General features: G+C 32.7%; 1 protein-coding gene across 3 annotated transcripts; it reads left to right on the top strand.

The window, feature by feature from the left end:
- Positions 1–11,328: 11,328 nt before the first annotated feature.
- LOC120080932 (UDP-glucuronic acid decarboxylase 3) lies at positions 11,329–15,303 on the top strand. Of its 3 annotated transcripts, none has more exons than XM_039035619.2 (13): positions 11,329–11,436; positions 11,895–12,007; positions 12,989–13,075; positions 13,171–13,258; positions 13,372–13,463; positions 13,555–13,619; positions 13,736–13,824; positions 13,913–13,990; positions 14,084–14,177; positions 14,257–14,323; positions 14,436–14,499; positions 14,588–14,628; positions 14,815–15,303. In XM_039035619.2, the coding sequence occupies exons 2-13, from the start codon at positions 11,918–11,920 to the stop codon at positions 14,992–14,994; spliced, it is 1,035 nt and encodes a 344-aa protein (XP_038891547.1). In that variant the 5' UTR covers positions 11,329–11,436; positions 11,895–11,917; the 3' UTR covers positions 14,995–15,303. The 3 variants fall into 3 exon arrangements, with proteins under 3 accessions (XP_038891547.1, XP_038891546.1, XP_090171863.1); XM_039035618.2 differs by having other exon boundaries at positions 11,436–11,706; XM_090315737.1 differs by lacking the exons at positions 11,329–11,436; positions 11,895–12,007 and adding an exon at positions 12,600–12,779.
- Positions 15,304–16,406: the final 1,103 nt, after the last annotated feature.

Below are 16,406 nucleotides of genomic sequence, written 5' to 3'. Positions count from 1 at the left end.
CCTTGAAATGGAATATATGTATTTCAATTCTGTCTGGGATTTTGTAGATCAACCAGATGGGGTAAAACCCATCGGTTGCAAATGGATTTACAAGAGAAAACGAGATTAAGCTGGTAAGGTACAGATCTACAAAGCTAGACTTATGGTAAAAGGGTTTACCCAAAGAGAGGGGTTAGATTTTGAAGAAACCTTCTCTCCAGTTGCCATGATAAAGTCTATTAGAATACTCTTGTTCATAGCCACATTTTATGATTATGAAATATGGCAAATGGATTTCAAGACAGCTTTTCTGAATGACTATCTTAAAGAGAGTATCTATATGTCTCAACCATAAGGGTTTATACAGCAGGGTCAAGAGCAAAAGGTTTGCAAGCTTAATCGATCCATTTATGGATTAAAACAAGCTCCTAGATCCTGAAATATGAGATTTAATGTTGCGATCAAATCTTATGGCTTCGAACAAAATGTTGACGAACCTTGTGTGTACAAGAAGATCGTCAACAAAACTGTCGCTTTTCTAGTGTTGTATGTTGATTATATTTTGCTCATTGAGAACAAGGTAGAATATCTAGCTGACGTTAAAAGATGGTTGGCTTCATAATTTCAAATGAAAGATTTGGGAGAAGGTTCTTGGAATCCAAATAGTTCGAAATCGCAAGAACAGAAAATTGGCATTATCTTAAGCATCTTATATAGACAAGATGTTGTCTAGGTATAAAATGAAAAATTCCAAGAAATGGTCTTTACCTTTCAGGATGGAATTCACTTGTCTAAGGAACAAACTCCTAAGACACCTCAAGAAGTTAAGGAGATGAATCGAATTTCATACGCATATGCAGTTGGGAGTTTGACGTATGCAATGTTGTGTACTTGTCCTAATATATGCTATGCCGTAGGAATTGTCAATCGATTTCAGTCCAATCCTGGTCATGACCATTTGGACTGCTGTTAAGAACATTCTCAAGTATATTCAGAGAATGAGAAATTATATGCTCGTGTATGGTCCTAAGGATTTGATCCTTACTAGATATATTGATTCTGACTTTTAGATCGATATTGATTCCAGGAAATCAACTTCAGGGTTAGTATTCACTCTTAACGAAGGAGCAGTTGTGTGGAGATGCATCAAGCAGAGTTGTATTGCGGACTCCACAATGGAAGCTGAGTATGTAGCTGCAAGCGAAGCAGCAAAAGAAACAGTATGGCTTAGAAAGTTCCTGACAGATCTGGAAGTAGTTCCTAATATGCATCTGCCTGCCACTCTCTGTTGTGACAACAGTGGAGCAGTTGTTAATTCAAAGGAACCACGAAGCCATAAAAGGGGAAAGCATATTGAGCGAAAGTACCAGCTCATTAGGGAGATTGTACATAGAGGAGACGTCATCGTCACCCAGATTGCTATTCAAGACAATTTAGCTAATCCATTTATGAAGGCCCTCTCGGCTAAAGTGTTCGAGAGTCACCTAGTAGACTAGGTCTATGAGTTTTGTATCACTAGGGCAAGTGGGGGAATTTGTGGGTATTGTAATACCCTGTATTTGTACATTTTATTCTCTCCATGTAAACTCAACATTGTATACATTTATATATATTGATCCACTGGAGTTTTAGTCCAAGTGGGAGTATTGAAGGATTTTATGTCCTAAAAACTCGCAGTTTGTAGAATGATAAACATTTTCTATGATCAATATACTTGTTATTGATCTCATCAATTGTATGAAAGTCTAAATCCAATAAACTAAGACCCATGACTATTGTATGAGTACTTGAACTTTATGTAGAGACATAAGAGTGGATCGGGTTCAAGTAAATAGTCAAAATGATCTATGGTACATGAATGAGGTTGGGTACCTTATTCTGGTAACACCATTGGATAAGATTTAAATCGAGAAATTGCTCATATCGTTGATAGATATCCACAACTATACTTGGAAGATATGTATCATTATGCAATCAAAATTGAAGAACAATTGAGAGAAGAAAAGGAACATTCCAAGAGTACTAGATCCTGGGAGTTGGGACTCTCACATGGAATTCGCATATAATAATAGCTATCAGCCTACCACTGGCACATTGCCATTTGAGGCCCTATATGGAAAAAGTTGCAAGTCTTCAGTATGCCAGAGTGAGGTTGGTGAGAGGAAGTTGTTAGGACCTGAATTGGTGCAGACCACGAATGAGGCATTACAGAAGATCAGGGCTCGTATGCAACAATCTCAGAGCAGACAGAAAAGCTATGCCGATGTAAGACGTAAGGACTTGGAATTTAAGACTGGTGTGAAAGTGTTCTTAAAGGTGGCACCCATGAAAGGTATTGTGAGGTTTGGCAGGAAAGGGAAGCTCAGTCTGACGTTCATTGGGCCTTTCGAGGTCTTGGAGCAAATTGGCCCCGTAGTTTACCATTTGGCTTTGCCCCCAGCATTTTCTTCAGTTCATAATGTATTCCATGTTTCGATGTAAGGAAGTATGTGACAGATCCGTCCCACGTAGTCAACTACAAGCCCTTGCGATTGAATGATAACTTGAGCTACGAGGAGAAGCCCATAGAGATCCTTGCCAAAGAAGTTAAGACATTGCACCGTCGAAAAATTGCTTTTGTGAAAGTTCTATGGCAGAACCACCAGTCCAGGGAAGCCACCTGGGAGCGAGAGGATAAGATGAAGGCCCAGTACCCGGAGCTTTTTCAAGGATGAACTTTCGAGGACGAAAGTTCTTTGAGGGGGGAAGAATGTAACATCCCACATTTTTTTAATTTTATTTAATAATAATGTAGTTTTCAGTAACTTTATTAGTTGGAAATTCAATAATTTTTCTTAGTTGGAGGGCATGTTTGGAATTTTGGATTTGAAGTATAAGTGCGAGAATTTAAGTGCTGGCATGAAAATTATTCAAAATTATTCAATTTTGAAATTCAAGTTGAAAATTAATGGCAGGAAGTAATTTTCTTTGGAAGAGGAAAAGAATTAAATAGTATAAAGTAGAATAAGGCAATGATTTAATTATAATAATACTATTTTCCTTTATTATTATTATTATTATTCTTTTTAAAATAAAATTAAAAAAAAACCATATTCCTCCTCATGCACAGCTTCCCTTCCCCAGAATTTTTCCTCCTGCCTTCAACGAGCCGCGCCACTCTCACTACTTTCCGACCGTCGCGCCTCCCTCACTGCTTAGATCCACTGCGCCTCAGTCACCCAGCCTCTCAGCCGTCCAATCGTCGCTGTTCGTGGGTTCGGCTGGACAGATCTCGCGGGTCAGACACGCTGCTAGTCGCCATCCGAGCCTAAGCTGGTTTCCACCATAGTTCGTCGTGTAAGCTTCTGCCTATCCGACTCCTTCGCCACACGTTCGCCGCTCTCAGCCTGACCAAATTCGAGCCGCCGACGTCCTCCTCTGCCCAGATCCGAGCCGAGTCTCTCCTTTGCCACCCACCGCATCGCTGCCGGTTGCTTCCAGCACCGCCAGCCCTGTTCGTCGCCAGGACCCACCTACACCACTAGACTTGTGTTTTGAGTAAGCGATTGATTATTTTTTTGGGCAAGATTTTGGTTGATCTAATTTGATTACCCATTTGGATTTTGGGTTAAAAATTTGTTATCTCTATATTTGGAATCCAGATCCAAGATTGGAGTACTTCGGAGTGCGTAGCGTGTTGTTTAGCGGATTCGAGTTCGTTCGGCAAGTATTTTTGGTAAGCGTTGTGACCCTTGTTGTTGATTATTAGGCACCTTTTGGTTGTTGGACTGATGGAGAGTTTGGTTTTAGTTTCTCGAAGGTTCCAAGTCGTCGTCCTTTGGGTTCTAAAATCTTCTAAGAGGAAATTTTGAGTCGAAATCTCGCGAGTGTTGGTTGATCAAATTTCGTTGGGTAAGTTCATTGGTGATCCCTAAATTTAATTTGTATATAGGAATCTTGATTCCAAGAATTTAAAATTTGTGTTATGTTCTGTATTAGGGGACTTAGTTCAGGGGTTTTTGGTTAGTTCAGGGGTTTTTGGTTGGAGATCATTAGCTTGGATTAAAAAAAACCGGAATTTGATTTCGAGGTAAGTAATCTTACTACTGGAATTGCCCATGGGCCAGGCTTTAGTTGTATGCTAGCATGATAAGTGTATGTTATGGTAAATGTTAGCATGTTGATTAATAGTATGACCTGAATCAAAGTATGTTCTGGCACGAATTCTGATTTGTTTACATACACACCTAAGTACTTGATCGTTAGTATGTGATAGTATGTGTTTTCATATGTCGATGTCTGATCTGCTGGTGTTGAGGCATACTTGCATGTTGTGGATTCATGATGTAAGTTATACATGGATGATGTATAATATGTTATTAAGAATTATGTGTATGTGATGAAGCCATGGTATCAAGGATTTTTATGTTTGTTTTAGAACTGTACAATGTTGAATTTTAGCACGTTAAGACTGTGTGAATATCCTCATTGATTAGTTAGATGCTCACCAGTTTGTGTTTCCTTCGGGATTCATTAGTTTGTGTTTCCTTTGGGATTCACCAGTTTGTGTCTCTTTCAGGATTCACCAGTTTGTGTTTCCTTCGGGATTCACCAGTTTTGTGTTTCCTTGGGGATTCACCAGTTTGTGTTTCCTTCGGGATTCACCAGTTTGTGTTTCCTTCGGGATTCACCAATTTGTGTTTCCTTCGGGATTCACCAGTTTTGTGTTTCCTTCGGGATTCACCAGTTTGTGGTTCCTTCGGGATTCACCAGTTTTGTGTTTCCTTCGGGATTTACCAGTTTTGTGTTTCCTTCGGGATTCACCAGTTTTGTGGGCATACTTAACTACAATAGGATAGGACTCAGTCTCTTGTCTATTACATGTATTTATGTGCCATATGCGGATATCTAGAGGAAATAGATGCCTAGCCTGACCCTAGTGGTGGGGCTACTTACTAAGTATTTCATACTCATTCTTTCTTATGTTGATATTTCAGGTAAGTGTAGAGATGCACCGGCGATGGCGCAGCGGAATTCGTGATCGTGTCACTGGGACTAGTTTTTACGCTTCCGCATCATGAGATTTAGAGTTCTTTTCATGTTTCTCTTAATGTTTAGTTTTGATGTTTGAAACTTATTATTAAGAATTGTTTTTCATATGTATTTATCAACCTTTATGATTTATGGTTACCCTATTATTGTTGCATTTAATAAATGTCTTTTGAACTTCTCTTGTTTTAATTAACATTTATTACAAATAACTGAGCGTCGTTTTAAATTCTTTGCATGCATTTATTTTAGTAACGACCTTACCTAAGTCCTAGGGGTTCAGGTCGTTACACATAGAGTGCAAGATGGAGTTCACACCTACTCGATTTAGGGATAGGAGAAAGGTTGTACTCTCAAGTAATGAATCCATGTCTGAACAAGGGCCCCACCTTCTCACTGGGATGAGAGAGTTCAATTTAGTGATTGGATCACAAACCAGTTGTTCATTAGAGGATCAGTAAGGACTTGAGGAATAAGACGTAATCTCGGGGGTAAAATAGATATTTGACCCAACCGTTATTACGAACAATCTGTGAAGGGTCGACTTGCTGATTGTGGTTAAATCATGTGGACATAATATATCTACAGTGAGGGGAGTGCAACTATAGGCTTTAATGGGGTGACCCATTAGTTAACGAATGAAGATTAATCTAGTCTAATGAGTTTAGCCAATTAATCTCGGATCATTGGAGCCCGTGATCTGTAGGTCTGCGAAGTCCCCTACTAGCTCGTAACGGACTATTCTAGAATAGCGTGATAAGTTAATTTGAAACGTTCAAATTAGAATTAAGGGAATTGGTAATTATATGAGATATAATTACATGTTTAAGTTAAATTAAACGGAATAGAATAATTTATATATTTAAATATGATTTAAATATATAAAGATGGATATGTGTTAAAATTAATTTAATATTTGATATTAAATTAATTAAGGTTTATTTAAAAATTAATTTATGAAATTAATTAAAATTTTCATTTTTAAAATCAAATTTTGATTTTTGAGATAAAATTGAAAAGGAAAAAAACAAAACACACAAATAGAAAAATTTGTTTTTCCTTTATCCATCTTTCAAGTAGCTCACACAAAATGCATTCAATCTTGCCTTGTCTTCTCCAAGCATGAGCTGCAACTCATGCAAGTCTCTCATTTGCATGTTGATCTGCAATATAATGAAAAGATTGGAGTGAAAATCGAGCATGTAATTTATAGATAATTTCAGTGAAAATTCGGGTTGAAGAAAGAGTTATTCAACAAGATTACTGCAGTGAACATTTCTCCTTCATCCCTTGATTCAAACTTGTTTTGAGTCCCACAACTCAATAGAGCAGCAAGAAAATAGTGGAGAAAATCTTGAAGTGATCTACAACAAGATTTGGAGAAGATAGCAGTTGGAGAATAAGCTTTGAAGAAATTCTACAAGAGGTATGTCTTGAAACTCACTTGTTTTTCTGCAAGAGCATGCTTAATATTTTGCAAAAATTAGTGAATTTAAATGCTAAGATGATATTTGTGCTTCCGTTGTTGCTGATACAATCCTACATAAACATACAATTACACCCTAATAAGTAAAGTGCCAAGAGTAAAAGTAATAATACAATATATCGTTTTTCCAATGGAATGATATAATAATAGTACATTGTCAATCAAAATTTAAGCGTATATATATTATCGGTTCGATTCGATTTTGATTGGTTTTTCATTAAAAAACCAAACCGATCCAATAACTTTCGATTTTCTTCAAAGAAAAACTAATATGTCCAATTTTATACTAAAAAACCAAACCAACCAATCAGTTTGGATTGGTTCAGTTTGTCAATTTTTTGGTTTTTTTTTTATTGCACTTCTACTATGTTGGTGAGTCCTTATTCCTAACTTTCCTGCTTTAACTTTCTTTTTCCACTTGGCTAATGCCTTTTGTGCATTCTCATAGGTATAGTTTGGTTTTTTTCTTCCTTCCTCCCACCTTTGACTGCAGTATTTTTACAATCATACAAGGATTGTTAACAAAAGAATGAATGCCCTACAGAAGGTATGCTTCTTTCCTTTCTTCTATACGAGGTATGATCTTTCACAACTTGTTTCGTAGAAAACATCTTTGATCTACCCCCAAATGTTCCTCTCTCTCAACCTCCATTCACTCTAAACATAATCAAAAGGTATGTTGATGTATATTTACTTCTTAATTATTTCAGTTGCTTTCACCTCAATTATAGTCTAACTATACTTCATTTTTTTCCTTATAAGGTCCAAACTAATTGCACAATTCATTCCTAATTAGTCCGAGGTTCGTTAATTTTATGTTCGGATAAATGTTTTTTAATAATCCAATGTACTAAGAATTTTCATTTTTACACATGATTGACATTGTTGGGGACATCTTTCCTTCTAGATAATTGTGATTTGAGAATTGTTGGTGACATTTTTTTTTATTATGAATATATTTTAAACAACCTATTCCTTGATGTTTTCAAATATTACCTAATTCTAATGAAATAGTGGAATTTAAAATTACGACTCAAGTTTTTTTTTTAAAAAAAAAAAATAGTTTGTACGATGATGGAACATAATAGTATAAAAAATAGACCTCAATATTTCTAAAATCATTTCATCGGATTTTAAACAAAAGTTAATCCATATTCCACAAATTGGCAAAAAAGACTATCTAATAGTTGGTTTTCTGATTTAAATTGTAAGATTTGGTTTTTTTAAAATTAAGATTTAAGTGCCATCCCTTCCATTTAAAATAATGAAAATAATTTCATTTGATAGCACTAATCCTTTCAATTGTTTTTTTTTTTTTTTTACTTTTACGGTAATTAATAATTAAGTTGGGGTTTGAATGAAATAATTGCTCTTTAAAACAATGGTAAATATGTTTTTAAAAAATAGTTGGTAATAAAACTTAAAAAGAGTAGTTGGTAAATATATTTTTAAAAAATAATTGGTAAATAAATTTTAAATATGGTAAATATATTTTAGGTGAATTGTCTCCCTTTAGGTCTAAGTCCATGAGTTATTTGTCAACCTAATCATATACTAATTGAAAAGATAAGCCTAATGAACCATTAATTATCGAAAAATATTTAAGTATCATCGAGCTACATTTATAATTTGGTATTAGAATATCTAATTGTCCAATCATTATTTTTTACTATATAATAAAGGGTTGCATGAGAATCCCTAAATCCTAACCTCACCAAAACCTTAAACTATAACCATTTGAACCCCTAAAAAACCCTTACTATTTCATGATATGAAAAAGAAGGTAACTTTACTATACTAGTACCTTGTGAACATCATTATAATATGAAAGGTAAATGTTCTATGCACACTTTCATTGACATAAACAATGCATATTATATAAACATAAACGGTTAAGTTATTGAGTGCTCCAACATTTGTGTGTAGAACATGATAATTTTTTTTTAATAATAATTTTAAATTAGTAAGATTAATTGAATGTGAGATAGAAGAAAGACATTGGAATTAATATGTATTTTGGTTGGAAAATATACTTGTTTTGCAATTGAGTGTTTAAAATATGTACATTTTTCAAAAAGAGAAAAAAATGTTCAATTTTTAAGATTATTTAGTGTTCATGTTTGAGTGCTAAGTGCTTGTGTTTGGTTATAATTTATTTGGAATATGTTTGGTGTTCAGAAATGGAGAAATATATGTCATATAATTGAGTATTCAAAAATTAAATTCAAAATTTTGTGTTTTACTTTGTAAAGAATTTGTTATGTTTTGAGAATGAAAAAGAATTGAAAGTTTTTTTTTTTTTTTTTTTTTTTAAAAAAAAATTTTGGTCTTAGAAAAGTTAGGAAAATATGTGTATGGTTGAAAATTAAAATCGCAAAAGAAAAATTAAAAAAAAAAAAATCAATTTCATTTAGAAAAGCTGCACCAAATACCCAACTTCACTCAACTCAATTTTGCACTCCAAACATAAACTTTCTGACTCAACTCAATACAACTCAACATACCAAACACATACAATAATTACTAACTCTAGTCCTAAGTCTGCATCGAACAATTTTGACTCTCTAAATAATTTAAGACCAACTCAACTCAACTATGTGCTTTTATTGCGCACCAAACGTCGGTTAAGTTGGCCAAGGTTTGATCCAATAATGAATTAAAAAAAATATTTTCTCAAATATCTATTGTTTTATATTTCTAATTTAATAATAAAATATAACTTTTTATAATTTGGATTAAAAAATTAGGACTTTAAAAGCGACGCTTGCCCAATCATTCCGGATAACACTTGTGGCTGGCATATCTCTTTCTTTTTGTGAAATAAGAACGTATAACCATCTACTCCCAATGTGCATACCCTAATCCGGTGACTTGTATTTGGTTCATCCCTTCAAATATGTTTAAGTCCATTTTATAAGAAAATTGTTTAAAAAAAAAATCAAAATTTTACCCAGTTTTCTAGAATATGAACAGTATATTTATAATCTGGATTTTAAAAAGTTAAAAATAAAATCCTGAAATTAATTTAATTAAAGTAGTTATCATTAAAAAAAAATCTTTCCAATTACCCACCAAAAATCTAAAAATAAAATATTTGATATTAAACAATATCTAAAATTTTCATGACATTTTTGGTTTTACTGTCATTGTTGCTATGATTAAAACTGAGGCATTGTAATGAGCGGTTTTCATGATTAAAAAAATGAATGTAGAAAATATTATTGAAGTTTTTTTTTTTTTTTTTTTAAATACTCTTGAACTTTCGAATTTTTATTAATGTCTTTACACTTTTGAAAAAATAAAAAATAAAATAATTCAGATAAATCTACACTATATTTTAAAAGTTTAAATATATTATTGAAACAAATATCAAATTCATACACATTTTGTATATAATCTAGACTACAAATTTAATAATATAATAATAAATAAAGGCACAAGAGGCCTAGCCTGCATTTTCAAGGGGTGTATGTTTTATTTTATAATTTTTTTAAAAATAAATCTTAAAAACAAAATCGATTATTTTTTAAAATAGGCTTTTTAAAAACAATTTTTAAATGGTTGTTTATGAAGATAATATATTCGTTAAATTTTTTAAATATATTTTTATATCTAAAAACAGAAAAATGTAAACAAATCAAAACTAAACCGAACTAATTTTTCGTTGCAAAATATATAATTCAACTACATATTGATTTTTAATAAATATATAAATTTATCGTTGAATTAAATAGATTAAAGATATAAAAAAAAATTGGAAAAAATATAAAAATAACTCACGTAATGTAACAAATTTAAAATATAGCCAAATTTCTATCGGTTTGAAATGAAAAATAAAAATTGAGTAATAATTTTTTTTTATAAAAACACAATTCAAATAATAGTGTTATTAATATATCTATTGAGAATTCAAATCTCTAACTATTTAATTAAGTATCTTAATATATAGGCGGACATGAATCATGCTATTACAATTCTCTAAACTCCAGATTTTCAAATTTTTTAGAATGGTTAATGTTATTTATTTTAACAATACAATTTAAGTCATTAAGATAACTAAAATTTAGAAAATTTAATTGATTACAAAAAAAACAGTTTATAACATTTTTTTTTTATATTTTATATTTCAATTTCGATAATCGAATATAACTTTTTATAACTGGAATAAAAACTTATTTTAGATAATTCAATTTATTCCATTCTCACATCTTTTTTTGAATTTGACATAAAAAAAATTTATTAAAAATTTAAATACTTTTAGGTCCATTTGATAAGATTTTTTTTTTTAATTTCAATGTTTTCGAGATTTAGTTTTTTATATAAAATAATCAATAATTTAATATGATAAATCTTTGATCAAATCTTTAAAACAAAATCAAATCTTAAAAATAAAATTTTTCAGAAAAAAAAAAAAACAAAAATTTAACTTATTTTTTTAGAATATGAGCGATGGGTAGATAACAATATATATATATATATATATATATATATATAAAAGCTTGATGTTTAAAAATAGAAAATAAATTTTAAATAATTATAGTGTGGAGAAACTAATTTATTAAAATAGTTACCATTAAAAAATAATTTTAAAAGAATCCAATTATCCACAAAAATTCTAAAAATAAAATTCACAATGTCAAATCAATGTTTAAAATATTTTATTTTGATCTGACTACAGATTAGAATCAACCGAAAGTGATTATCTGGAAAATAAAAAAATAAAAATATGTGATTAAAAAAATATCACAAATTTGCAACCAATCTTTGAATGACACGACTCAAACTAAACTCACATACAGCAGATAATATCTCATCTAAAGTGAATCAATTTATACAGCTGTGACTGTGAGAGTCAAACGACATGTCGTGCCGTACTCATATAAATAAGACACTATCTTAATCAGAACCTCTCTATTATTCATCTTCGAAATTGTCACCTCACGGTAAACCAAGATTTTCATTTACAGTTACCGTCGCCTTGTTGAAGGAGGCTTTTGTCTCTTTTTTTAATTTTCGTATTTCTTATGTTTCTCGCTTTCTTCTGATGCGAATTTTGGTAGAACAAACCCAATTCATCAATTTTAAAATTTTTGCTTTTTATTTGATCTTTTCGGTATAAATAAAAGCGTGTTGCAATTTCATTCAGAATAATATATCATATTCATAATCAACAATTTGTTGGGTCTTGCAATTTGGGTTATTGCTTTTGAAGGGTAAGATGATTTTTCACTTTTCTTAAACCCTTTTTGATTTCTCCCTTGAAAGGCACATTTTGTTTGGATTGAACAATAGTTGAGTGGATTCGTTTTTTTCACCCAATTCATGAATATCAGTGCTGTTTGAGAATTTGAGTTAAATCTTCTGTTTAATTTTTTTTTTCTTCTCCTAATTTGGGTTTCAGAAATTTGAAGAGAGGTCTCAGCAATGGCTAAGGAATCTTCAAATGGAGATGTTTATACCTCTAGAAAAGCCCCACCACCCCCTTCCCCTCTAAGAACTGCTAAGTTTTTTCAGGTAACTATTTTCTGAGCTGAACTCATTGGCATGAACTTCCTCCTCGGAGATTGGAAGTTGGATCCCATCCCCCGAGTTGTTGTACTTTTTGAATGATGAGATATGATGTCTATGATCAGCTTTTTTATGGATCCTTTGTTGAATGTGATTGGTATTTGTGCAAATATAGCTCTCTTTCTCACTAAGAAACCTCATTTGTTGATGTTGCCTTTGAAAACTCCACTATGAATTAATTGGATTGAAGTCTTTTTGTTTGTTGATCATTTTTTATGGATCCTTTGTTGATTGTGATTGGTATTCGTGCAAATATAGCTCTCTTTCTCACTAAGAAACCTCATTTGTTGATGTTGCCTTTGAAAACTCCACTATGAATTAATTGGATTGAAGTCTTTTTGTTTGTTGATCATTTTTTATGGATCCTTTGTTGATTGTGATTGGTATTCGTGCAAATATAGCTCTCTTTCTCACTAAGAAACTTCATTTGTTGATGTTGCCTTTGAAAACTCCACTATGAATTAATTGGATTGAAGTCTTTTTGTTTGTTGATCTTAGCTTGGTATTGTACATTTTTGGATTTAATTGGAACGGATTTGTTTTTTCGGGGTTTTCTAAAAGGTTTACATTTACCTCTAACAAGTTTGGAGAACACTGCTAAGAGAGTTTTGTGACTATAATAATAAGAAAGGATTCGAACTTGAGTCGAGGAATGACTGGCTCGGCATAGTGACCAATCTTATCACACTGGATATGTTCTTAATAATTGAATGGGAAGGTTCTGAAGAAATTTGATTAAATAGTGGAAGTTTCTAGAACATCATCTTGTGTTTCTGTTTTGAAGCACATTTTCATTTTTATTGTTATGCTAGAATCATATGCTCTGCTTTCTTTATTGTCATTGTCCAAACCAATACATTCCTTGTATCATGATCATCTTAGTTATACTCTGTTTTGATGATCCAATGTTTTTTGTTTCATTGGCAGGCTAATATGAGAATTTTGGTTACCGGAGGAGCGGGATTTATTGGCTCTCATCTAGTCGACAGATTGATGGAAAACGAAAAGAATGAGGTATAAAAACATCGACGTAGGAGTTTCAAGCAGAAATTACTGTCCATTGTATTATTTGGAAGTTGATGTTCAAAGTACCTTTTTCTTCTCTTTAGGTTATCGTTGCAGATAACTATTTTACTGGCTCAAAGGACAACCTTAGAAAATGGATCGGTCATCCTAGATTTGAGCTCATACGACACGGTACTAGCATCTGCTTTCTGTGTTTACATACTTTGTCATCTTTTATCTCTTTTCTCATTCAATTTGTTGACCGGGATTTGAAACGACTCTTTTCCCCCATGTCATAATGCTAGATGTCACTGAACCGTTGCTGGTTGAGGTGGATCAGATATACCATCTGGCATGCCCCGCCTCCCCGATCTTCTACAAATACAATCCTGTTAAGGTACTAGAGTTTGAACAGCTCTTTGGGAAATCAAATTGGTTGCATTCATATTGCAAATATAATGTTCTAATTTTTAACTCTTGGTGTTCAGACAACAAAGACAAATGTGATTGGCACATTGAATGTGTTGGGACTTGCTAAGAGAGTTGGAGCAAGGTTAGAACAATAATTTTCATGACTTTGGATTAGTCATTAGCAATCAACTGGTTGGGTATATTTATATATTTTTTATTATTTTTTTTGGTCATTAACCATATAATAATGGAACTTAGGATTTTGCTTACGTCGACTTCGGAGGTATATGGCGACCCCCTTGTTCATCCCCAAGATGAAAGCTATTGGGGAAATGTCAACCCAATTGGTATGTCGAATATTTTCAAAACTGATGTCCGATGATAGATTTAGGACTCCCTTGCTGTGTCATAACTTGACTTCTGTATTTGTTAAAGGTGTAAGAAGTTGCTATGACGAAGGAAAGCGTGTGGCTGAAACGTTGATGTTTGATTACCACAGGCAGCATGGGATTGGTGAGATTTATGCTCTTGTTTTGGACAAATGTGTTTTTACTTCATCTAAGTTGTTGTCAACCTAATAACACTAAGAATTTTTTCTGTAAAAAGAGATAAGAATTGCTAGGATTTTCAACACCTATGGACCGAGAATGAATATTGACGACGGTCGTGTTGTTAGCAATTTCATTGCTCAGGCAATCCGGTAAGTTTCCATGGGTTGGAATCTCTCGTCTAGTCTGCTTTGCATGAATTCTCACATACACATTCTCTCCGTAATGCAGTAGCGAACCATTGACCGTTCAGGCACCTGGAACACAAACACGAAGTTTCTGTTATGTTTCCGACATGGTATGTGAAATCGACAACTTTTGTGCTTTACTTTTTTTCAATGGTTGTTTACCTGTTTTTTGGATATGGAGAGTGCTCTCGGCTCATGGTTTGTTCCTTTTAACTCACCAAGGTTGAGGGACTAATCAGACTTATGGAAGGAGAGAACACCGGCCCAATCAACATCGGGAATCCAGGTTTCGTATATGGCTTAACATAATAACTGTGAATTCCAGGAAGGCAATTGTTCAACTGTCATCAGTAACCCTATTGTTATTGTCTCAGGTGAATTCACCATGCTCGAGCTCGCCGAAACTGTCAAGGAGGTATGATATATCTCTCCCTCTCCCTTTCTATCTCTAAAGTGAACAAAAAAAGGTTCGGATTAGAGGGATGAATATCTAAACAAACCGAGCCTGAGTTTAAAAAATATATATAAAGCCATATAGAATGCTCAAATCGTTGAAGCTTTTGATTGTTGCTTTAACTCCCAATGTCGTTTGGTTTTGCAGCTCATCAATCCGAATGTCAAGATTGTCATGGTTGAGAACACCCCGGACGATCCGAGACAGAGGAAGCCAGACATTACAAAAGCAAAGGAGCTTCTTGGATGGGAACCAAAGATCAAGCTGAGAGATGGACTGCCTCTGATGGAGGAGGATTTCAGGGCAAGGCTTCAAGTGCCAAGATAGCATATTCTTAGGAAACAAACACCACTTCTTTTTTTTCTTTTCTTTTCTTTTTTTTTCTTTTGCCTTTTGCATAAAAATCTTTGCAGCTGCTTCCTGGTGAATGGTCATCAACGTGGTTGAGAGCTAAATGAAGATGTTTTTGACATGATGAGGAGTTTTTTAGTCTTTTACTAGCTTTGTTAATAAAATTATTATTTTCAAATTTTATGTTATGGAGCTAAATTCTTCAAGAGGGAAAGAATAAAACATTTTTCATTATGGATTATGGATAATGCTTGATGATATATAGAAAATGAGGGTGTTTATTTTTGTGGATTCTCTTTCCATTTATTTGTCTTCTTAACCAATTTATTTTCTTTTTATAAATATTACCTTTTTACGATGTCTTGGCGGTAAAATATTATCCATCTCCAAAGTAAATAGTTCGATCTTGCATCCAGTTACTAGGAATGTTTACGATTTGATTTGGCCAAACCGAATTGAAGATTTCCTTTTAATTTTAGATATATATTAAAGAAAATTTGTCCGCTTGGCTCGAACCAAACGGAGTGAAACCACGAATATTTGGTTCAATTATATATATATATATATATATATATATATAGTCTTGGTTCAATTTTTTTATATAATATAGGTTTGGTTTCTTGTAATTTTAAACCAATTTGAACTTATGCTTCAATAAAAACTAAACTTTCGATTTCGTAGAATTGTCATTAGTTTGGTCGTTTTTAGTATTTATCCCTAAGGTTAACATTGAACACCCCTAAAAAAGAATATATATAATTTTAACAATTTGTCACTACCTATAGAGTTAATAACCTATAAATTAAACAAATTAAGGCACCGTTTGGTAACTCTTTAATTTTCTTTCTTTTTTGTTTTTAAATAAAAATAACTTTTTGAAAGCTACTTTTTGTTTGGTGAAAAGTAGCAGGGCTAAAAGTTATTGGGCAAATAGGTTCTTTCAGAAGAGAAGGGGTTCTTTCAGAAGAGAAGGTTTGTGACTAGTAGTAGCTGTCAATGGTCTTTGACACTTAGCTGAATTGTGGTTGTGAGGCTTTCATTTCGTGCCATGTCTGTTTCAACTTCCTTTTCTATAGATAGAAGACTAGCAGACATGACCAATAGCTCTTACAAAAGGCAATGTAACTGACGAGGAAGAGTCATTTGGTGGTTTTAAACCATTGGTGAAAAGTAGATAACAAATGAAGAAATTTGGAGGTGTAAGAAGTGTACAAAGGCTTAATTTTAAAAAACAAAAACTAAAACTAAAATGGTTACCAAATGAGCTTAAAAATTTTATTTTCCACTTTTTGAATTTGTACATAGTTCAATTGAATTTGTACACGAAGTACGAGATTTTGATTCCTCTACTACTCATATTCTTAAAAAAAAAAACAATTTAATGATGA

The sequence above is a fragment of the Benincasa hispida genome, chromosome 7 (genome assembly GCF_027475165.1).
Source record: "Benincasa hispida cultivar pf3 chromosome 7, pf3_genome.v1.1, whole genome shotgun sequence".
NCBI lineage: Eukaryota > Viridiplantae > Streptophyta > Magnoliopsida > Cucurbitales > Cucurbitaceae > Benincasa > Benincasa hispida.
This window is presented reverse-complemented; position numbering and strand designations above follow the sequence as displayed.